The following is a 23,184-nucleotide window of genomic DNA, read 5'->3' as shown; positions in this document are numbered from 1 at the left end:
TCTTCATGGTCATAAGATGCCGCAGCCGCATTATCACAGTTTCCCTAGCAAGACGATCTCTAAATAGACTTAGTAAGGCTATAATTACTTCCTATTTCCTCCGCTTGCAAGAGCCGTGTAGGATCATGTCAAAGGAAGTGAAAACAATGCTTGAAGCCCTAACAAGTCGTGATCTTCGACATAACCAATGTCGGTCAGAAACTGATCCAAATCGTCTGCTGGAGTCAACCAGAACGCCTGAAAAGCCAGGCTGGCTTTCAACGTGTCTGACATACGACTCCCGCCCTGAAATAGTAATTTCGCCACACGAAGGTGAGATTTCCGCATAGCCCACATCAGTGGCGTGTAGCCATCCCGGTCTTGTGAATTGATGTCCACCATAGTGTTCGCAAGGAGTAAATGCACAATAGCTACATGCCCTTTACTAGCAGCCCATGAAAGCGTTGTACGGCCGTTCTTATCACAAGAATCTGGATCCAAGGTCGCTTGGGACAAAAGCAGACGAACCGCATCCTCGTGGCCCCCTCTCGCGGCCCATATAATTGGTGTGGCACCCTCAACATCCTTGGAATTTACGTTAACGCCATACGCATGGATCTCATTTGCTGCATTGCCTTTATCGATTGGTACAATAAGTGAATCTGTTGTTTGCTGGTAAACATCCGCGGACTGCCCGTTGTCAGAGGTACAATCTGGCGGCGTCCCTGTGTCGTTGCGCGTTGCCATAACGTCCGTTCGCAAGTCGAGAAAAGTTCTGAGGACAGAGTTTTGACCGTACTCAGCCGCCCACGACAGCGGCGATCGACCGTGCTCGTCTCTCGAATCGACATCGACCTTTCCTGAGTTGATGATTGTCTCGACAACTGCTTGATAACCTCCGCATGAAGCAGCTTGGAGAGCGTTGCAAATGTCTGCTCCCTTGTCGAGGAGTATCTGGACGATCTCTTGGTGGCCTCCTGATGAAGCGCCCTGGAGAGCGTTGCCGAAGGGGCCGCCCTGGGTGTTGACATCTGCTCCGTTGTCAAGAAGCATCTGGACGATCTCTTGGTGGCCTCCGTATGAAGCACCTTGGAGAGCGTTGCCGAAGTTGCCGCCCTGGGCGTTGACGTCTGCTCCCTTGTCAAGGAGTATCTGGACGATCTCTTTGCGACCTCCGTATGAAGCAGCTTGGAGAGCGTTGCCGAAGTTGCCGCCCTGGGCGTTGACGTCTGCTCCCTTGTCAAGGAGTATCTGGACGATCTCTTTGCGACCTCCGTATGAAGCAGCTTGGAGAGCGTTGCCGAAGTTGCCGCCCTGGGCGTTGACGTCTGCTCCCTTGCCAAGGAGTATCTGGACGATCTCTTGGTGGCCTCCGTATGAAGCACCTTGGAGAGCGTTGCCGAAGTTGCCGCCCTGGGCGTTGACGTCTGCTCCCTTGCCAAGGAGTATCTGGACGATCTCTTGGTGGCCTCCTGATGAAGCAGCTTGGAGAGCGTTGCCGAAATCGCCGCCCTGGGCGTTGACGTCTGCTCCCTTGCCAAGGAGTATCTGGACGATCTCTTGGTGGCCTCCTGATGAAGCAGCTTGGAGAGCGTTGCCGTACTCGCCGCCCTGGGCGTTGACGTCTGCTCCATTATCAAGGAGTATCTGGACGATCTCTTGGTGGCCTCCCCGTGAAGCGCCCTGGAGAGCGTTGCCGGTGTCTGCTCCGTTGTCAAGAAACATCTGGACGATCTCTTGGTGGCCTCCAAATGAAGCGGCTTGGAGAGCGTTGCCGAAGTTGCCGCCCTGGGTGTTGACGTCTGCTCCCTTGCCAAGGAGTATCTGGACGATCTCCTTGTGGCCCCTATCTGAAGCAGCATAAAGAGCGTTGCCGAAGTTGCCGCCCTGAGCATTGACATCTGCTCCCTTGTCAAGAAGCATCTGGACGATCTCTTTGTGGCCTTCCCGTGAAGCGTCTTGGAGAGCGTTGCCGAAGGGGCCGCCCTGAGCATTGACATCTGCTCCCTTGTCAAGGAGTATCTGGACGATCTCTTGGTGGCCTCTATATGAAGCACCTTGGAGAGCGTCGCCGAAGTCGCCGCCCTGGGCGTTGACGTCTGCTCCCTTGTTGAGAAGTATCTGGACGATCTCTTCGTCACCTCCGTATGAAGCGCCCTGGAGAGCGTTGCCGGTGTCTGCTCCGTTGTCAAGAAGCATCTGGACGATCTCTTTGCGACCTCCGTATGAAGCACCTTGGAGAGCGTTGCCGTACTCGCCGCCCTGGGCGTTGACGTCTGCTCCCTTGTCGAGAAGCATCTGGACGATCTCTTTGCGACCTCCGTATGAAGCAGCTTGGAGAGCGTTGCCGAAGTTGCCGCCCTGGGCGTTGACGTCTGCTCCCTTGTCGAGAAGCATCTGGACGATCTCTTTGCGACCTCCGTATGAAGCAGCTTGGAGAGCGTTGCCGAAGTTGCCGCCCTGGGCGTTGACGTCTGCTCCCTTGCTAAGGAGTATCTGGACGATCTCTTGGTGGCCTCCTGATGAAGCAGCTTGGATAGCGTTGCCGAAGTTGCCGCCCTGGGCGTTGACGTCTGCTCCCTTGTCGAGAAGCATCTGGACGATCTCTTTGCGACCTCCGTATGAAGCAGCTTGGAGAGTGTTGCCGTACCTGCCGCCCTGAGCGTTGACGTATGCCCCGTTTTTCAACAACTCCTCTACTGCACACACGACCCCTCCATATGCCACATAGTATAACACCGGAGCCATGGATTTGTCAAACTCTTCTGGCTCTTCCCATGGCCTATCTGGGTTGAAGAGACCGTAGCACGTTTTGGGAGAATCTTTGTCCAGGCAAAATTCTTTAATGAGATGAAGAACCCTGTTGGTCTCGGCTTGGAGAGCATGGCTCATCCAGTAACGTGCAGCGTACTGTGCGAGTGGGTATGAATGTCTAACTCTCAATGGCAGAAGGTCTTGTTCCAGCTCCAAGAGGTACGCAAGACAGACTTCTGCAATAGAGGCTCTGGCTAGTGGCTCTCTGAAGGTTTCGGAGATGTTTTGCTCTAGTCGGCCGGATACTAGATATTCTTTAACAGAGAAATGCGCAAGCTGTAGCTCTTTTACCTCATTCCCTTTGACATTACCGCCTCGAGTAACAACAACCACTAAACTTGAACAGTAGATAGATATCTCGTCTGGTTGTGGCATTCTATTCTCAACATTAAACCTGGGCTTGCTTTCTGTGTCTACAGTAATTACGTCGACAGCTTCTTCGATTCGTAGAGGTCTTTCGGAGAATGTTAGAAATTGTAATATTCTCTTAGCATTCCGCTCGAACTCGGGCGGTATCGTGCTTAGGACTCGCGCGTACGTCTCGTCCAGCGTGATTGGTAGTGATTGTAGCGTTTGCCGAAGACTGAGCGGATCAGGGCATTTTGCGAGAGCGTCAAGTTGGCATGAAACCCAGCGGAACCTGTGTTGTAACTTAGCAACAGATGTTGAAGAGATTGTTTTTGCCTTACATTCCGTTAGCTTTCTCCATCAGGTGGCTTTCGATCTCATTTAGGATTGTTTCACGCGCTCGCCACCTCTTAAATCCTTCGTGTTGCCTCACTGTTCCATGAACATACGCACGTATGTCTTCTGTGACAAGGTCGCTCTGGAGAGGGATCTGGTTATTGACACATCTTTCCAATGTTGATTTGATATCGTGTTCAGGGCGACTCGTCACAAGAAGGTGCGCATTCACTTGCGGTAAGTTTGAAAGACTCTCAATCCAGTGTAACAAACTTTCGTTCTTTGGGCCTGTCCTCGTCTGGCATTCATCGAGTGCATCCAGGACGATCCATACTTCGCCGATCTGTTGTGCCATGGCTTTGAATGTCGAGATCAGTAAGTCTACACTCGGCTGTCGTGAAGCATTTTTGCACGAGGAGTAAAGTGAATCCAGATGCGTCTGGACATCGTGACTTTTGGAATATAGCTGAGCAATAAGGGACCGAAGTGCTTTCTCGAGCGACTGCTTGCTAGTGTCGGTGAAGTCGAAGTAAAAGTAGACAAGACTCTCGGAATAAGACTTGGTACTGCTGAGGTCTTTAATAACCGTTGAACTCAGAATCGTCTTTCCACAGCCTGGTATGCCGTGGAGCCATCAGGAAGACTTCGGCGTGTTTTTCCACTTCGAGTATTCCTCGCTGTCGAGCAACCACTGGCCTGTTCCTTCGTGACGTTGCTGCAATGCCTTGTTGTCATTAGTTGATGGATCTGGCGGAGCGAGCCATTTCATGACCTCCTGGAAATGTTGGCTTTGTTGCATCTTGTTTGTGGCTGAGCGGACTTGAGACATATCTTTACGTACTGCAAAACGAATGTAAGTAATTTAATCTGAACTAGAGTCATAGAATACTAACGATGTTCCATAATTTCGTCGATTCTTGAGGAGCCCTCTACATCCTCGCTGTCGATAACTTCAAGCAGCTCCTTTGCAAATGCGGCCGCGGTTGCTGCGGAATAGTTTTGCCACCGGTCGTTCTTGTGGGTGTCTGCATAGTCGCAGATCCCTCTGATTACGAGACAGGGAAAGTTATCCATCAGACCAGCCGCCTCCATCTCGAAGCAGATGCACTTGTCCCCAAGTCGCTGTACAATGTCGTCCCGAGAGATCCCATCCTTTACGACGGAGTTGCCTGAAGCAATGACGCCATAGTGAACTACGGGATCGGTGGATCGTCGATGTCGTCGCCCAATTTCTTTCCCTGTGTCGCAATGCTCGCAAGATTTCGTCTGGCTGGCCTCTTGACAACTTGCATCTTCGGATGGGATGCTCCTTGTCGCCTCGTTCGTACTGGCAGGCGTCCTCACAGAGGTATAGACAAGCCAAAATAAGGACCAAGCCCATACCAGTGCCAGCTGAAAATAGTGCGTACTGACATTATGTGGAACAGCTCCTGCCAAAGACACTGCGCTTTGTGAATCCGGGCGTTGAATGTGTATAGAAGATGCATCGAATAGCCGGTCGTTGTGCGCCCCTTGGTAGACGAACGCAGCGTCACCTGGTTCTGCTTCTGCTAGTAGGGGATGACGCTGGAGCATGTCGTTCAGGATGCTGCGCACTCGAGGTCCTTTGAGCCTTCGTTTGGCTTTCAGTGCCGCCAATCCTTTGAGAAGGACCTCGGGCGGAGACGCGAGAGAACCGACACGTGTGAACTGGCCGTCGTTTCCCAGCTTCCCTAGATCGTACTGCACGACTCCCGGACTGGTACCAGTCGGCTGGCTAACGACAACGTCGCCGAGGCGGATGTCGATGTTGTCTGCCAGCCTGGGGATGCCAGCGCCAATGCCGACCATGAGGCCGAACCGAAGATGCGGAAGAGAGCTGGTCATGCTCCACGCTGTCGTCGCTGCGGACACAGTGCCGTACTTTCCAGCGGCTAGCGAGGCGATGACAACATTGTGGTCCCCGATCCGACCCCAGACATAGCTGTTTGTGTCTTTCGGGTGCTTTCTGAAGTTTTCCGGCTTCTGGTGCTCTTCGTCGAGCACGGCCTCTGCCGCGGTCAGCTCCTTGTCAAGAGCGGTGATCCACCCGATGGTGTACAACTGAGGGCTTGGAAGTCGCTTTGAGGATGTCATAGCGCTTCATAGGGCTGGGAGAGGTCTGAGTCGGTGAGGGTTCATGGAAGGATGCATGGCGATGCTCCTGTTGAACTCGCCCCGAAAGCGATCAAAATAAGCCCTTGAACACAGCCTTGCGCTGAGGATAGCTGACTGGATGACCGATGCAGTTGAGCGATGCAGTGGCTGACGATTCGATAGCACCAACGAGTGGATGCTGACCCCTCTCCCGATGATTGGCAGTGACAGCAGAAAAAGATGGGTCTCGGGGGCCTAGCCTGATGGAGACCGCGTAGAACAATGGCCACGCGCCAACACAGTCAGGTGGCGGCGTGCGACCGCACAGCACGCCGGGATATCTTTCAGAGAAAGATGAGCCTGGTAAGCCTACTGGCCATGGTCCGTAGGTAAACGGTTTTGCTATGGACTTTGGTATCTCCTCTCAGTATCTAGTCAGGGAGCAGCAGTAAGAGCATTGCTTATCAGTAAACAGCCGCTGCAGGCTATGTACTCTACTAAGATAACGCCCATCATGTCCATTGTAGAGCCTTATCACGCCAACAAATGATAGGCGTTAAGGTAGGTGTGGTGTAAGTCATGCAACCACCAATAATGCCCAGCGGCGCTCTAGGAAGGACGAGAAGCATAGGGGTTCTAGAGAGAGGCGAGGTGCAAGTCTCTAAAAATAAGGCGCCTGCGGTGCTGTCAGCCAGTGGGCCACCCTCCATACAATTAGCCAATATCGCGCCATCCGGGTCGGATGCAGGCACTTCGAGCATCGTCGAATCACGCATGGCGGCTAAGCCAGTTAGGACCAAAAAGAAATAATAATCGGTAAGTTATTCTCTTGATAATGCTTATGTAGGCAAGACCCCACAACTTGATGTACGCTTATTGGTAGCTCGCTCACCGAAGGACGAAAAGACCGATGCCGCCCAAGAAGTCATGCAAGCCCGGAGCGAATCTGCCTTGCTGCCTCGTCGCCTCTGCGGCCAGCAGCCGGCCCGAGGCGGCCTTTTCGTTGGCCTTTAAATCAAACGGCCGCATACTAAATAGCCCGAACGGGTTGCCTCTTCCGCGCGATCCTCATCCCTTACAGCACCCCCACGCGCAGTGCACTTTTTAAAGCAACAAGGCTGCCACGAGCAACTGCCTTCCCATTCCCCTATTCCATATTTCATCAACGGATTTGAGAGCTTCCTCTTCCGGTTGTCACACAGATGTAGCGAGGAAATCTGTTGAAACTTGGTTAGCATATTTGCCGCTCGAACTCAGGCTCGCCTCGGTGCGGGTCTTCAGATACCTCAGTCACGAGACTGAGCAGCTCAGATCCCCACTCAAGCGCAAATGGGACATCCATAATGCGAGGTTTACTAGGATTCGATGTTGTGCATCTGACATAAGTGCAGGGCGTCATCTTGCATTACATATGTAAAAGCAGCGATATGCACTTATGCAATGAACGCAAGTTATCAGTGCATATTTCTTCCATGCCTAACATTCGACTTTCCTTATGTTAATGAGTACATGTATGCTGCCCTTTTCCTCGCGCTAGTTAGCTACCGCCTCTGCCTTGCGTTATCCTAGCGACGCAATTGCACCTTGCAGATAGGATACTCCTTTACCTGGTGTCAAAAACGACCCATACACATCACATCACAGCACAAATGGGCGAACCGGCACCTCCAAACAAAGGGGGCATCCATGTTTAAAGACCTTGAATACCTATTGTGGTCCTAAGTGCTGGTGACGAGGACACTCCTTGCACGGGTGTCGCTGAGGAAATGCAGGGAGGTTTCCCAAGGGGGTTCCTGTAGGCGAGTGCGACGCGAGTCGCAAATGGCAATATTGTGTTAGTTTATGCTCCCCCCTTTTAGTAACCGTAAATTACTGATGAGTTACCGTTTTGTAACCGAAAGAGCCCTTCTACTACACCGTCACGTCTTTGTTAACACAATAGTAGCATAGCGACTTCCTAGGAAGTTATCACCCCCCTATTTGGTAACCGAAACTGCCTATGAGTCCTTGGCCTGAAAAGCGACACCAGTGGCCTAATTTGATTGTAAAAAGTTGTTGCTTGCCCTATTAGATATGCTAACTTCATGCCGACAGATCGAAATCTGCTGTTATTTCTTTAACATTTAAATGCTTTCATGTTCTTACCACGAGCAAGAGGTCTTGCATAGCTGCAGATGCGCCTTGTCTAATGCTAGGTAGTGACCGCCTAGCAGTCCCCCTTGCTTGATCCCTATGCTTTGACTCTATTGCTCGAAGCGTGTCTTGGTGGCATCGAACAAGGTGTATTGCACGTTTTTGTCAATCCGGACTGAACGGTACGATTCTACCTTGTTGACGGCCTGTAGGCAGGAGCTGAAGAGACCAGGGAGCCCAATGACGCCGACGGCGAAGCCAGCAAGTACCTTTGCGGTGTTTTGTGATGTGCTAGATAGTGTCAAGAATGATCACCTCTCGCGGCATTCTTAGACCAGGTCCTGTATTCACACTTTAGAGAGTTGGCCGGGTAGCTTATGAGGCGGTAAATGCGGGAGTTCGCGCGGTGCACCCACTCGCGCTGCTCCCGCCAAGGCTCCCAAGTCCAGGCAAATGCATATCGACTTGTACGGCGGACAGCGGGGCGAGGCATTACGGCTGGTGTGTACTGCGAGGGGTAGCAGGGAGACACGCAAAGGTGGCTGAATAAAGGATCAAACTGCGGAACAGAACACTGTTGCATTCATGGCGAATTCAGACAATATGGGATCGCTCTTAGATACGGTAATACTGGCGAGTAAGAGCTGATGGCTTAAGGAATTTTATGAGGGTTGCCAAGGCTCACCAGATGGACCTGGAAAGGGTGCCGTGGGCAGTGATGGTCCCAAGAGTAATATTTAGGGACATTGTAAGAGGGCAATAAGGTTGACATGTTAAACTAAACCGATCTCTTCCAATCTTATTCAAAGCTGATCTATAAAAAGCCGAAACCATTGATTGTTACTCTTACCGGGACTAGCCTTTTCGGGGTCAGGCAAGTTTCCGATCGCTCCCTCACAGCCCCAAAGCCTTGCAGTAGTGGGCTGGGTTCGAAGGCACGACGCCTTTGCCTGCTCTCAAAAGATAGGTGAGCCAGCCGTTACGAACGACCTGTAACTGTACCAGTGCATGCTTCCTTGGCAGACCTTGGTGTTTTATCTCAGCGTCGTAGTAAAGGAAAAGCAGCCGGCGTATAATTTAAGCATGAAACAGCTATAGGCTATAATATTCACCAACCGGGAAGATGGTCATTTGCCATTGAGCCTACCGTAGCAGGCCTACTAACTGACGGCAACTGGGACCCTGTTGAAGAGACTTCCAGCTCTTCAGTCTCCAGACCACCCATGGGCCGCTCCCTGGTCGCTTTCGAACCAAATCACCATACTGGAGCTGTATGTGCAGATACCCTTTCGGACGCAACCAGATATACCACGTTGCGTGGCACATTTACAATGTCAGCACCCGTGGGACCCTGGGTACCGGCCTTCACTGCATTTTAGACCTCACCAGAGCCGGTGAAAACATACTTGTTAGTTTGCGGGAATAGCAGTCACCGATTCGCAGCTCAACCTCTCGTTTTAGGCCCACTGGAACATGGTGCCACGCTGTTTCGCATGTGCATCCTGTCACTGCCAATGACGACGCACCTTAACAAAGCGCCATACATATTCGATTTCGGCTCGCCATTCCGTCTACGTTCCTTCCAATCATACTACCATTTAGCGGGGCAGGCCCTGTTGATTGCGTATGGTTCAACTAGCCGATCACAACATCTTGACAAGACGAACTGACGTTCTTCGATGTGAGATGGGTGGGGACACCTATCCACAACATGGATTACCGTAGTAAGGGGATGATTACGGGTTTTGGGGATCTGATGGTCGATCGATGCGATGAGGAACTTCATCCATTATCTAGCCATGTACTAGTCGATGTAGCTAACAAAGGCATACACCTACTCATTTCTGAAGGAACAATAAGCTGTTTTCTAGCTTGTGGAATGTATTGCCAATAGTATCACACGTCCGATTCTCACTAACAGACGTGATCGGAAGCAATTGAATTGATTCACTTGTCAATAACACCCTCACTTTGCTTTGGTGCTTGTCGTAGCGCCAGAACTTCCGTCGTGGTGTCCTCTGCCTCGTCGTACCCCCCTGGGCGTGGTATGTTGTTGCGAGTTCAGCCATGCTCCAGATCGTGTCGGGGTGCCTCCTGCCAAGAACCTCCTGGCGTAGCTCAAGCACTTCTACTGAGATCTTCTCTGCCTCGTCATACCTCCCCTGGGCGTGGTATGTTAATGCGAGTTCAGCCATGCTCCCGATCGTGTCGGGGTGCCTCCTGCCAAGAACCTCCTGGCGTAGCTCAAGCACTTCTGTATAAATCTTCTCTGCCTCGTCATACCTCCCCTGGGCGTGGTATGTTGTTGCGAGTGAGGCTATGCTCCAGATCGTGTCGGGGTGCCTCTCACCTAGGATTCTCTGCCGTATTGAAAATGCCTTCCTATCTACCGGCTCCTTCTCATTCCAACGTCCGCGGTCGAACAGGTAGTCCGACACACGGCTCAGAAGGTTCGCAATATCTTCGCCTGCGCCCGCCTCGCATACTTCAGCCCACTCACTACATTGCAATGCATGAGGAAGCCACAGCTCGGTTTCTTCCCATGCACCTCGCGTTCTCCGCGGGAAGAGGTCTGACACAAGAGTGAGTGCTGCCATAGAAAACTGCGCTGCATCCTGTCGGCGTCTTTTCTGGCTCATGCTATATCGAGCTGCATCCTGAACGAGCTTGTGCATCTCGTATGTCTGCCCGATTGACTGGTTTTTCCGCATGGATAAGAAGGAAAACTCTCTCAGGCGAGCCAAGGCAGTAGTGACAGCCTCGTTGTCATCATCTGATTCATCCTCACTCTCCGTGATCGTACTGGTACTACTCTGACTTTGTCTGTCGCCAACACCTGCTTGCGCTGCTGCCTTGATAAAACTTTCCGGAATGTTTTGATTGTGGACATACGCAAGGGTGAGAAGGAGCCGGTATGCCGTATCATCCTCTTGCCTTATGTGCTCCATCGATATTTGCCAAGTCTCCAGGATGCTGTTCGGGACTTCGCGTCGACGGTGACGGTCATGTTCTGACTTCTGCAGAATTCTCCACCTCTTTTTCCCTTCCTCGAGCCTCGACAAGTACTTCGCTACTGGCGTGGATGTTCGGCGGATGTAGGCAGCAGCCTGCGAAACGGCAAGAGGGAGGTGGTCCAGCTGTGCGAACAACTCAAAAACAGCATTCTTCTCGTCGGCAGCAACACTCTCATTTCTTGACGCCTCGAAAAGCGCCAAAGCCTCACCAGTGTTCATACGGCCCACCGACACCCCCCGTCGAGCACCCACAAGGCTGCCTACAATCCGCTTGTCGCGGCTCGTCCAGAGTACGGTGCCGACAGGCGCCCGGGGAAGATAGTCGTCCAAGCATATTCCTTCAGTCGTAGCTTGTGTGTTCGCCGTTCTCCTTCCGACGCCAAAGATGCTGAGGTCATCTGCGTTGTCGACAACAAGCAACCAGCGAGGCTGCGCCTCGATCCACTCGCGCACCGCCCTGAGCAGCTCCTCGCCTTGGAATCTGTCTGTGAGCCCGGCCCTCCTCGCAAGAGCTTCGTAGTCTTGTGTGAACGTCGCTTCGTTGTCTGCGTGAACCCAGTAAACAGAGCAGTTCGTTTCGCGGAACCGGCGGTAGGCAAACTCGAGCGCTATCTGTGTTTTCCTACGGCAGTCAGTGCTCTGTGCCTCGAAGAAGCCAGAGTAGCCTACCCAGAGCCTCCCAGACCCAGAGAGCGGCGCTCTGATACTCAGCGACGGGCGGGAGGAGAGTGTCGAGTTTGGCGAAGACATCAGGGCGGTCGATAATGTCATTGTTGCGCTCTAAGGGGATGATAAAGAGAGGTCGTGTTACTGTCGCTGGTGGGCCTAGACACTTCAGTTTGTCTTCAAGCGCGGGGTAGTGCCATGCTTACGACCGTCAGAAACTGTGACGTTTAGCGTCCCGCCCGTCTCAACACGGGCGCCGGGGAATGCGATATGTCCAGTCGTCGATCCGAATGAAACCTGCCCATCCATAGCGGCAAAATCGAATGCAATAGAGGACAAATCGAAGGGTTGGTTGCAACGTCGGAAGTTGTGAGATGGACACCAGTCGCAGAAAGATTAAGAAATCAGGCTGACTTGGCCTGCGGGCACAGCCAACACGTGCTACTCCAGCCTTGTCGTGACCTGCAGCATCACAATCTTCCACCTGTCAGTTTCACTAGACCGCGAATTATCACCATGGCCACCCATCCAAGCCGTCGCAACGAGTTTTCGATCGCTATGGTGTGTGCTCTGCTGCTGGAGTATGATGCTGCGGCGCTTGCTTTTGACGAATCTTGGGACGATGATGGCAACACGTCTGGGACGGAGTAGGGTGTGATCTGAACACCTATACGACCGACCGAGTCGCACAATACAGCGTCGCCCTGACGCTGCTGTAAATATACAATCCAATTTGAGTGTACAAAATCCAAGTACTGCGTCTCACTGCCAAGCATGAATTCTCCGTGAATGACGGAAGAGAGGCCTCCTTCCGACTCATGGAAAGCGCATTCTTGAAACAGCGTTCTGGAAGCGACTTAGCCCTCAGATGTACATCGTCGGGTGGATTACTGGTCTACGGAGTGATGGGGTGGAATGTAGCCAGCCCGTTGCAGTAAAAGCGCCTTGCGATGTGGCGCAAGCCGGCCCGTCGTCCCACTCGACAATTTCCACAAGGTTCTTCGCTGGGCCGCAGGGGATACGGTAGGGGACGCTTGGACCAATGAAATCAATACGAATATAACATGCAGTCCATCATTGTGCAGCGCGTTTGAGAAATGGGAATTGCTGCTTCTCTCTCGGCACGAAAGTCTTCACTGTGTGATGACATACATGTCGGCATCCTCCCAGCTTCCACTATCAAAGTCAAGAATCAAAGAATGCACTACCACTTGTGCCCAAGATGTCTCCATGCTTCTTGAGGCAGCCCAGTTGTGGACAACTACTGCGCTAGAAGCTTCGGACACGAGCGGTAGGAACGCCTTATCGCCTTGTCCAGTGACAACCAGCTGGTGATGCACCCAACGAGGCGACGCCGCCACGCTTATGTTGCCAGCCTCATTGGCGCGCACAGCCGGTCCACCGCCCTCACAACTATGCCTTACCGGAGGCTGCCCAAGTGGAGCGGCGCATCGGATGGATGCGCTAGCAAACACAGCGACATGGTAGAAATGACAGCAGTACACGTGGTAAGCATCAGGCAGACGAATGCCATTGTATGCAGCTGTGTTCGGATGACAGGTTGCGCCATAAATCTGCTTTCATGTAGAAAACACAAACCCCGCCTTCCATCAATCGCGACAACCTCACGCGCGCAACCATGGAACCGGTAGGACTGGCTGTCGGCGTCGTGGGCCTAGCCGGCCTCTTCAGCTCTTGCTTGGAAGCTGTTGAAAAGTTCGACTCGTACAAAAACTTTGGCCGCGATTCACGTTCTCTAGCCACTCTGTTCGACGCCGACAAGCACCGCTTCGAGCAGTGGTGTCGCGCTGTCGGCATCGAGAAAGGGAAGTTATCCGACACGCACCACCCCGCTCTCGATGATGCGAAAAACATGGCGATAATTCACAAACTCTTTGCCAGCATCCGAGACTTTTGCAGCGGCGAAGATGACGCCCTCAACCAGCAGCCCACCCCAGCAGACAGCAAAATCTCAAAAGACGGTTTTCTCTCCACACGGCAAGGCCAGCTTCGCCATGGCGCGCTTGTGGACTCGAAGTGGCGGAAGGCCGCTTGGGCACTAACCGGGAAAACAAAGCGCGCAGGCCACGTTCAGATGTTTGCGACCCTGGTGCAGTATCTGTACAGTGTGGTTCCTCCAGACGACACAAAGGGTACACCATCAGGACATGGAGCACGTAACTATGACTCTGCGCACCTACACGGTTCGGACAAACGCCCCGAACCACTGCCTAGCATATTGATCTGACAGTGCTAAAGATACTCATCTAGTCGACAGTCCTTTGTTTGATGAGATTCGAGCGTTCCTGCGCCAGGCAGAAGAAGAGACGAAAGGTACTGATGCCGTGACCCGCGCCCTCGATCTCTAGCTAACGGCTGCAGCCGAAACAAAACGGGACCTGCGCGCTTGGCTTGGTTGCCCGTCCCCGAACGATCTATACGACGACTCCATCCAGAAGCGGCTGGACGGCACATGTGAGTGGATACTGGCGCGGACAGAGTTTCGCCAGTGGCTTTCGCCCGATGCTCCACCTGGTGCTTCGAAGCTGCTGTGGATCAACGGCCCGGCGGGGTATGGTAAGACGATCCTTTGTGCCAAACTAGTCGAAGTTATTTCATCCACGCCTCAGACACCCACCGCGCATTTCTTTTTATCATCCAAGTCCGAGGGCCGTGACGACCCATTCTTAGCGATACGGTCGTGGCTAGCAGCGATAACATTTCAAAACCAGGCTGCTTTGAATGTGGTCCGGAAGAGACGCTTGGCACAGCATGAACAGGCCGCAACGCGAGCAACCATCATCCGACTCTTCCGTGAGGTTGTCCAGACCGTTCCGTGCTGTACGTTCATCTTGGATGGGCTGGATGAATGCACTTGGGTGGGGGGAGGCCACAGCGGCAGCCACTCTGTGGCCCGCTTTCTTGAAGAGCTTAGGCAAGCGATTGACGACACCACTGCTCGGGTTTTGGTGGTCAGCCGTAACGAGCCTGAAATCCGGCAGGGGCTCAAGCGATACTCGGGATTCAGCGAATACACGATATCACTGGAAGACGTATCTGCTGACAACATTGCCTACTCAAGAAGTATCGTCGACAACAAGCTGTCCAACAAGGACGAATCAATAAGACTCAGCATCTCCCAGAGAATGGCCGATCGCTGTCACGGCCAGTTCCAGTGGCTGAGAATGCAAGAAGACTTCTTGAGGAAATGGAGAAACCAGAAGCAGCTTGAAAGGGACATCGACGAGACCCCAGCCGGGCTTGACCGTCTTTACGACCGCAACTGGGAACGAATTGAGAGATTGCAAGATGTAAAAAGAACAAAGGCCTTCTCGTTGCTGTGATGGGCCGCATTTGCTCTGCGGCCCCTGACTGTCTGCGAGATCACCGAAGCTGTGCTCATCAATGAGGACTGCGACGACCTGCCAGTCGACGAATTGCCGGACTCTGTTGATGATGACTACATCGAAAGCGAAATCCTGGATCTCTGTGGATCCTTGATAGAAGTACGAGGCACTTTATCGGAATCTCCGGCTGGATCGAGGAAGATACACCTAGCCCATTTCTCGGTTAAGCAGTACCTGCTGTGTAAGATCCCGTCTCGGGGGGCGGTCTTGTTTGCCAACGAAAGCTTGCGCGCCTCCAACGAAGTCACCGAGGGTGTCCTCCTAGCCAAGCTATGTCTCCGCTACATCGGTTTCCAACGAGTTTGGGACGGAACACTTCATGAGGAAGAAGATCGAATCGGGATGTCTTTCCGGAATTACGCTGCGAAATATTGGCATCAACATACTGACGTCAGCAATGTAAACGACGAGGCGTTAGTGAAAGCAATGAACGCCCTCTTTGCCGGACGCGTTGAAACTTGGGACTCCTGGAGACAGTGGTTTGATGTCCATGGCGAGGATTTGAAACCGGAAGCGACAGAAACAATCTTACCGGCAAGCCCCTTATACTATGCTTCTTATTTGGGGTTAACAGGGGTGGTGAGGTTTCTCATTCATCATTGCAAGCAGGACCCGAATGAAAAGGCAAAGTCGGGAAGAGCAGCCCTCGAAATCGCATGCGAAAAGGGATACCAGGAAATAGCGCAAATGTTGCTTGAAGGGGGAGCAGACATTGATGTTGCTGGCCGTAGAGGACGAACACCGCTCTATGCTGCATCGATGAACGGCCATTTCGGCTTGGTTAAGATGATTCTCAAAAACGAAGGTAATGTGACACTTAGGAATACTCATGGATGGACGCCACTTAATACGGCATCAGACAGTGGCCATCTCGAGGTGGTCAAGCTGCTTCTCGACAAGGGAGCAGACGTCACAGTTGCTGATAACGATGGATGGACGCCGCTTAATACGGCATCAGACAGTGGCCATCTCGAGGTGGTCAAACTGCTTCTCGACAAGGGAGCAGACATCACAGTTGCTGATAACGATGGATGGACGTCACTTAAAGCAGCCTCAAGTAACGGCCATCTCGAGGTGGTCAAGCTACTTCTCGACAAGGGAGCAGACATTACGATTGCCAACAAGGACGGATGGACGCCGCTCTATCCAGCATCAGACAGCGGCCATCTCGAAGTGGTCAAGCTGCTTCTCGACAAGGGAGCAGACGTCAAGGTTGCTACGAAAGATAACCGATCACCCCTCTTATGGGCGGCAAAAAATGGACATGAGGCCGTTGTCAACATGCTGCTTGATACAGGTAAGGCTGACGTGGACTTGATCGACACAGAGGGCCGCACAGCACTTTCCTGGGCTGCTATGAAAGGCCAAGAACAGACAGTATCAATCCTACTTAAAAACAGCAGGAAAGCCCTCGATTTTCGAGACAACCAAGGCTGTACGCCACTCATGTGGGCACTCAAACGATCCCATCAAATGGTGGTGGAAGCACTCAGTCAGGGTGGGTGTTCAGTAGAAGAATCATGTATAGAACAGTTGGCTTTTCAGGCGTTCAATTCATTGCCGGCCGCCATGTTAGAGCAGTTCTTTGCCAATATTGGTTATGCTGCTGTGGACGATTTCTTAGGACTTCAGGCACTGTTTCATAGGCATTGCGTGCTTTAAGCTAGAAACATTTTCCTCGAGACCACAATAGTTATTAAAATGTGCTTCAATGATAAGGGCGGTCTATCCTACGCTATGGATTCATCTTGTCACCCTGTCTGGCCTGCCTTCACCTTCCTAACTGGCAATATCCCAGTTGTTAGCCTCGTTGGTTTGAATGCGTGACTCATTTTTAACATCGCCAAGAGCCCAGCAATCTATGAGTAAAGTTTTCTACTTAAAAGTAAGAAACGATGACCAGTGCTGGGCTTCCGGGTCTTACCTCAAAAGCACGCGGTTCTGGACTATTTGATTTGCATCGACCTTATCGAAACAGCCATATTGTCGATTGAGCTTGTCGATTTCCTTTCGCCCGGTGGCTTCTGAGCCAGCTTCGGTCGCGAGGTCATTCAGAATCTTGGCATTCATGGCCAGAATATGGAGAGCCAAGTCGACAGCATGCGTACCGAAGCCCCGGTCTTGGTCCTACGGCATGGCGCGTATGGCTTCCTCGAAGCAGAGGATAGAGGTTGACTGGAAAGTCTGGCTTCTGAGGTGAGGATGTGTCTGGAACCATGACTTGCTCGTGAATCAGCGAGACGCAGGCGCGAAGTGGATGTTGCGGGTGAGGGAAGAAAGGGCGAACGCACTCCGACAATTAAAGTCGTCCCGGCTCAGTCAAACCGCATCCCGATGCCACGGAAAGTACGGGCAAGTCAGGACCCAATGTTCTAACGACTTCACCTCACGAGCCTACAAACAGACGCGCCAGGTGTGTGGACCCGCTTCCCATGGTGTCACCGCCGAAAGTAGCCACTCCATAAACCTCTGTTTATGGAGCTTGATGATGCTCCAGCTGGCGAGCAGGGCCGGAAATGGGGATTTCAAGTACAGCGATATATTTTGCCTGCTCGCAAGCATTGTCGTCAAGTACTGTGGCTCGGCTCATGGCGGAAGTGAGCGGACACCGCCACAACTGGAGGAATGGGGAGCAAGGCCATTCTCTTGCTTCATTGCTGCTCGCCATGTGCAGAATCGCTATCAAAGTGGATTTTCGGAGCCCGACCTAGAGTGAGGTAGGCTAGGAGTCGGAACGGGATCCTGCGGACAGGATACATGGCGAAGTAAGGTGCTCGCTGTGTGACTGGGGATAGTGACTCCATAATGATAATAAGAAGGCTCCCCAGAGGCAATTGCAGCGGCGTCGAAAGGCGATTTGTGGGTCCCGGATTTCCAAGGTAACAACTGGGATCTCGAAATGGATTTTGCAGTCGGGGATGTACCAGAGCAAGTAGAGTCGTGGTCGGATGGTGGAGAACGCCTTCCATGAAAGGTCAGAACCTGGTCCTGCAGAAGCTGGACATGGATTGTGCAGATAGAACACTTGGTAGAGCAAGAAAGCTCCTTGTTACATGGTCGGGAAGACTCTCGACCAAAGGCCGGAAATGGCTTCCGCATCATTGTCGCAGGTGCGCTACAACTGGCTTTCCAGGCCATGGCTTTCCAATATATCAATAGGAGCCGGAAATGGGTCTTTGCGGGGACCATACACGGCACAGCAAGGTGCTTGCGGTGTAGCTGGGATGACTCATTTTGGGATCTTGGGAGCCCAAACAGGCTCCCAGCATGTTCCGGACTTTCCACTACAGCAATTGAAAGCCAGATATGGATCTTGCAGTCACTGTAAGTAGTAGAGGAAGAAAGCTCCTTGTTGCGTGGCTGGGAAGACCAGCCGGAACCAGTTCCTGGCAAGAGTCAGACATGGATCGTGTACACAGGGTAGGTCGTGAAACAAGGAGGACCCTTGTTGCATGGCTGGGGACATCCTCCGCGAAAGGCCAGAACTGGCACTTGCCTCATCGTTGCGGCGACGTTGGAACTGGATCTCTAGGTCGCGGCATCCATTTCTACACGACAGGGCGAGAGCCTAGTCGCGTGGCTGGGCAGATCGTCTCCCAAAGGCACCTAAAGCCGGAATCGAAAAGTAAGAAATGGCCTTCCAGAAGAACCAGATTTGGATCTTGCTAACAGGGGACATGACTTAGCATGCAAGATCCTTATCGTGTGGCTGGGGACAATCTCGCTCCAGACTCAGCCGGTGGAAGGGAGCTGGAAATGGATTTTGCGGACAGTGAATAGCGACTAACAAGAGTCAAATCCAACTTTTTCAACATGGTAAATGGGGTGGTCGGTAAGGTCCTTGGTGTGTGGCTAGGAGGACGGGCCAAAACTGGCTTCTGGTAAGAGCCAGATACGGATGCTCAAGACAAGGGATTTATGTGAGCAAGTGAGATGCTGACTGGGAGGGTCCTGCCCCAGTCGCCAGAAGCGACCAACAACAACGCGGTTGCAGCGGCATTGCATACTAACATCTGGGTCTCGACTCTCCAGTACAGTGGATGAAGCCAGATACGGATCTCAAGAAAAAGCCATATATCGGGACAAGCAGTATCCTTCATACAGGCTTGAGAATTCCTACTCCCGCGAGTCGAAACCGACTTCTAGAAGGAGTCCGGTGTAGGTTTTGCGGAAGGGCGATGTACTGGTGCATGCAAGCTTCCTGTTGTTGGCTGGGGGTGCCTAGTCCCAAAAGGCAGAAGAGGCTCTTGGTAGCATGTAATTGCTCTGGCGCCAAAAGTTGATTTCAGAGCTCCCCAGCCTTGGTAACTGCAGGATGAACCGGTAATGGATCCTGCGGACAGGGTATGAGGTGGAAAGAAGTACCATGTAATAGTAGCTCTGAACAAGAGCTAGGTCTGGATATTGCTGACAGGGGAAATGGGTTGGCAGGTAAGGACCTTGGTGTGAGGCAAGAAAGACGGAGACCACTTAGGCTTAGCTCCTGGCAAGAGAGCCAAAGACGGATCTTGCAGGCAGGACGGGAAAAGCGGGGAGCAAGCAAGACCCTTGTCGCGTGGCTGGGAAGAGCTTACCCCGACAGCCAAAAGCGGCTCGAAGGGCGTAGCCCCAACGGCGACGAGTGCCAGCTTCTAGACCTCGACTTCTCAGTACATTAGATGGAGCCAGATACAGACTCTGCGAAAAGGCTTTATGTCGGGACGAGCAAGATCTTTACCCCAGGCTTGAGAATGGCCGCCATTAAGAGTCAGAATAGGCTCCTGGCATTTGGCTGCAGCTGTGCGGGACGGCAGTGCGGATGAGTAGGGCCTCGTTGCGTGGCTGGGGGTATTCACCATCTAGTCAGAATCGGCTCTTTGGAGTAATGAACCCCCAATGGTATGAAGGCAATCGGGGTTGGATGCCGACCTCGCGGACAGTGCACACAGCCAAGCAGGGCCCTTCTTGCTATGCTGGAAAGGCTCCTCCAAAAGCCGAAACTGGCTCCTAGCAAGAACTAGTTATGCGGCCGACGGACAGACGATGTGCTGGTACAGGCAAATTTCTTGTTCCTGGCTGGGATGCCCACTTCTAAAAACCATAATACCGGTATCCGTAGACTTTCATCAGCCCGTAATTGCACCAGTGCCAATGGTCGGTTTTCGGTCTCCGCTGTGAGAATTGCAGGACGAGCCGGTATTGGATCTTGTAGATAGGGCTTGTGGCGGAACGACCGGGATCCTGATTGTAAAGTTAAGGATACCCACCTTTGGAGCCAGAAACGGCTCTTAGCACCAGGATTGCGGCGCAAGACGTCGATTTCCAAACTCGACTGCGGGAACCAAAAAGTGAAAAGAAGACGCGGATTTTGAGGCCAGGATGTGGCGAAGAAAGCAAGATCCTTGTTGCATGGCCGAGAACACTCGATCTTTACTCAACTACTCAACTTGTCTGCGGGGCATTCACAAATACTTGCGGTAAGTAGACCAAGCTCAGCGTCCAAAACCGATCTCGAGCGGCGCCGTAAGGTGACAGGCACTTGCATCCAACCCCCACGTCAGTTTTTAGCCGAGCCAAAACAAACCATTCGAATACACATGCACCATGGAAGCCAACATCGCCATATCTAGTCTACAGATACGCCTCAGACCTCCTGCAAATACAGCACGCAGCACGCAGTGCACCTATGTAACGCATGCATAGAATGGCTCAATGTCAGCAGGAGCACGTATCGTCTGAACAGCAAAAATGCAGCAAAAATGCAGCTAACATCGCACGCGACAGCGTCAACCGCGGGTCTGGAGTGGGTGTTTGATCCGTTTTCGACGTACTGGATGTAGAGAAGCGACTGAGTTCATACATCATGTACACATGAAACCAGCGAGCCTGACTCGGCAAATGCCTTTGGTTCCCCCAGCGTCGTGTTCTTTCGTTACATGAACCAAGATATCTCGCCCAATAGCCACAGAGATCCTTCCCTATGAAGCCGATTCCCCTAGATGTCGCGTGGCACATCTTCAACCATAGCGAACCCCACGTCCAGTCCCATTTCGCACGATGCTCGCACGCTTGGCATTCGTTCTTCAACCCCAAGCTGTACCGGCACGATGTCACGAACGGTCAGTATTCCGCCGTCTTTGAGACGATTGCCCACTGTACAGACACGCGCGTGGCCCTCGCCACACTTGAGCATACCCGCCGAGCCGGCGCTGACTACAATAAACCGACGACCATGTACATGACCGAAGCCCAACAGCCCAGCCCTTTTCTCGTCACGGCCCTGTACCTGGCCGCTTCGAAAGGCTATGCTGAGATCGTTTCGTTTCTCCTCGATCACGGTGCGGATATCGACGGGGTCCCGGACTGCCGGCTACGCACTCCCGTCTTCCTATCTCTTCTTAGCCGGGATGCGGAGACATCGATGGTCCTCCTTCGGCGTGGCGCACGCCTCGAGTCTCCCGAGTTCGGAATCAATGCGCTCCACCAAGCGGTCGCTGCGGGACTGACCGAAGTCATCACCTATCTGATCGACGAGAGAGGACTGGGTGTGGACCAGGTCGACAGCAACGGGGACACGCCGCTGATCCACTCACTGTTGTCACCGTCGCCGGAGACGGTCATAGCTCACCTGGCACGATTCGGGGCGGACGTCAACCAGCCGACGACGATCGACACGTGGCGCATGACGCCCTTGAGTATGGCGTGCGAAGACGGCATGTTCTCCGCAGCCCTGTCACTTCTGGAAGCCGGAGCGGATGCCACCGGCGAGTCGGACGGCTTGGTGGAGGGGGCCGACCCCGCGCTCCGTATCTATGACCAGAAGCCGCTCGAGTTGGCACTGCTGGCTCGGTCCAAGCAAACAAACGGGAGGACGGCGGCAGTAAAAGAACGGCTCATCAAGCGTCTCGTCAAGTCAGGCGCCGACCCTTACCTGGACACTCTCCACGTGCCACGGAGACCCCGTTACGGCGTCGATCTTGTTGCGGCGTGGTGCCAAGATGGACGAAGAAGTGTTGTGCACCGTCATCGACAAGCTGGTGCGGCTGGCGGATGCGCGAGACCATTGGGGTGTGATCAGTCTCCTGACGCGAGAGCCCAAGCTGTTGAGGATCTTCCATGTGTTGTATTCGCACTGCTTTTGGGCGGCATCAAGAAGCGGCGATGCGGTGGCAACGCGATTTCTGCAGGATTCGCCGAGGTCCATCGTGCGTATGGTTACGGAGATGCTAAAACACGGGATCAGTCTGAGTAAAACAGGGGTCCTCAACATGTTGCGCCTCAACAAGAGTAAGGAGAAACTACCAGGGCCAGTCATCGCGAGGATGTTTTTTCCTGATGTCGGCTTGAGGTAGGGAGCACATCATGTGGAAGCTTACTCCTTCGTATTGGAAAGAAGCATCGCAAAGGGATTGTGTACAGCAGCGAGGATAGTTAGATTACAACACCGTTTGCAGCAGAGCCAATAGATTCACGAGAACTTTCAAACGATGTCTGGTCAAACAGGGGGATGATTGCGTGAAATATGAACATGCATCCGTGCTGGCAAGTGACGGACGTCCTGCCCTTTTCACAGTGGAGGCCACCGCCCCATATGACATTCTAAGAAGGGCAAGACCAAGGGTTCGCAGCGGCGAAAAGGTATAAATCCTCGTTGTTTTCTACACTTGTGACCGAAGTTTAGGATGTTGTCTTTTTCACGAATCTCTTGAGTACGTTGCTGCGTGTTTCCCGGTTGACTTCGAAGACATGGAATCTCCCCTCGATCAACGCTCTCTCACCTTGGACGACTCGTTTCCACGGCTCTTCGAGGACTCGTTTCTCAATGAAAACGAGCTCCATGAGCGAGAACGGGCTATTCAAGCCTCTACGCAACAAGCTCCACGGAAAAGGGCACGCGTTGACAGTTGTAAGCAATTCCACTGTTATTGTCAATGGCACCTACTAACGTAACAAAGTCAGTACCAACCCCGCCACGCCCGATGATGACTGCACAGCGCCAAACACGCCAGACACACACGTGAGGCACACAGAACTTTGGCCGGAAACGGACGTGGTAGTTAGGGCAACGGCGCAAGTTGGCGCCGTAACTGCGCTCGCGCAGAAAGTCGTGCGGGAGGTTGCAGAACATCAGTGGCCCGTCACCATTTGTATGGAATTTGACGGCAGCGACGAAACAGTGCTCATTACGCGTATCCCGCCTCAATATGAGCACGCTGTTCAGAAGATAACGAGCTTACTCAAGAGGTTCTGCCGAAATACCGAGAGGGCATGAAGAATGCACGCAATTACATTACCAGCTGTCTTTGAAGTTGTGCGCATAAAAGAAGGCGCATTAGAGTAGCTAGTAATAGCAAGACGTAATCTGGTTTCCCATGTGATCACCGAAAGGCTCG

At 52.7% G+C, this 23,184-nt stretch overlaps 7 protein-coding genes across 7 annotated transcripts; 3 read left to right on the top strand and 4 right to left on the bottom strand.

Moving 5' to 3' along the window:
• Positions 1 to 123: 123 nt before the first annotated feature.
• ColSpa_10697 (ankyrin repeat domain-containing protein 50) lies at positions 124 to 2,727 on the bottom strand (the record flags this gene model as incomplete). Its single annotated transcript, XM_049276909.1, has 1 exon — positions 124 to 2,727. One exon carries the CDS (start codon positions 2,725 to 2,727, stop codon positions 124 to 126), a length of 2,604 nt encoding a protein of 867 aa, XP_049132866.1.
• A 1,384-nt stretch (positions 2,728 to 4,111) lies between these two features.
• On the bottom strand, positions 4,112 to 5,592 carry ColSpa_10696 (uncharacterized protein; the record flags this gene model as incomplete). The annotated part of the gene is made up of 2 exons (XM_049276908.1): positions 4,112 to 4,287; positions 4,371 to 5,592. 2 exons carry the CDS (start codon positions 5,590 to 5,592, stop codon positions 4,112 to 4,114), a joined length of 1,398 nt encoding a protein of 465 aa, XP_049132865.1.
• Positions 5,593 to 7,835: 2,243 nt separating this feature from the next.
• ColSpa_10695 (uncharacterized protein) lies at positions 7,836 to 8,218 on the bottom strand (the record flags this gene model as incomplete). The annotated part of the gene is made up of 2 exons (XM_049276907.1): positions 7,836 to 8,016; positions 8,079 to 8,218. 2 exons carry the CDS (start codon positions 8,216 to 8,218, stop codon positions 7,836 to 7,838), a joined length of 321 nt encoding a protein of 106 aa, XP_049132864.1.
• Positions 8,219 to 9,529: 1,311 nt separating this feature from the next.
• ColSpa_10694 (kinesin light chain) lies at positions 9,530 to 11,714 on the bottom strand (the record flags this gene model as incomplete). The annotated part of the gene is made up of 4 exons (XM_049276906.1): positions 9,530 to 9,559; positions 9,696 to 11,347; positions 11,409 to 11,519; positions 11,612 to 11,714. The coding sequence occupies 4 exons, from the start codon at positions 11,712 to 11,714 to the stop codon at positions 9,530 to 9,532; spliced, it is 1,896 nt and encodes a 631-aa protein (XP_049132863.1).
• Positions 11,715 to 13,044: 1,330 nt separating this feature from the next.
• ColSpa_10693 (vegetative incompatibility protein HET-E-1) lies at positions 13,045 to 14,749 on the top strand (the record flags this gene model as incomplete). The annotated part of the gene is made up of 2 exons (XM_049276905.1): positions 13,045 to 13,582; positions 13,788 to 14,749. The coding sequence occupies 2 exons, from the start codon at positions 13,045 to 13,047 to the stop codon at positions 14,747 to 14,749; spliced, it is 1,500 nt and encodes a 499-aa protein (XP_049132862.1).
• An 822-nt stretch (positions 14,750 to 15,571) lies between these two features.
• ColSpa_10692 (putative ankyrin repeat protein MM_0045) lies at positions 15,572 to 16,325 on the top strand (the record flags this gene model as incomplete). Its single annotated transcript, XM_049276904.1, has 2 exons — positions 15,572 to 16,109; positions 16,213 to 16,325. The coding sequence occupies 2 exons, from the start codon at positions 15,572 to 15,574 to the stop codon at positions 16,323 to 16,325; spliced, it is 651 nt and encodes a 216-aa protein (XP_049132861.1).
• Positions 16,326 to 20,771: 4,446 nt separating this feature from the next.
• On the top strand, positions 20,772 to 22,043 carry ColSpa_10691 (fibronectin type 3 and ankyrin repeat domains 1 protein; the record flags this gene model as incomplete). The annotated part of the gene is made up of 1 exon (XM_049276903.1): positions 20,772 to 22,043. One exon carries the CDS (start codon positions 20,772 to 20,774, stop codon positions 22,041 to 22,043), a length of 1,272 nt encoding a protein of 423 aa, XP_049132860.1.
• Positions 22,044 to 23,184: the final 1,141 nt, after the last annotated feature.

The sequence above is a fragment of the Colletotrichum spaethianum genome (assembly GCF_022836535.1).
Source record: "Colletotrichum spaethianum MAFF 239500 DNA, contig37, whole genome shotgun sequence".
Taxonomy (NCBI): domain Eukaryota; kingdom Fungi; phylum Ascomycota; class Sordariomycetes; order Glomerellales; family Glomerellaceae; genus Colletotrichum; species Colletotrichum spaethianum.
Note: the sequence above shows the minus strand (reverse complement) of the source record. Positions and strands in the feature narration are given on the sequence as shown.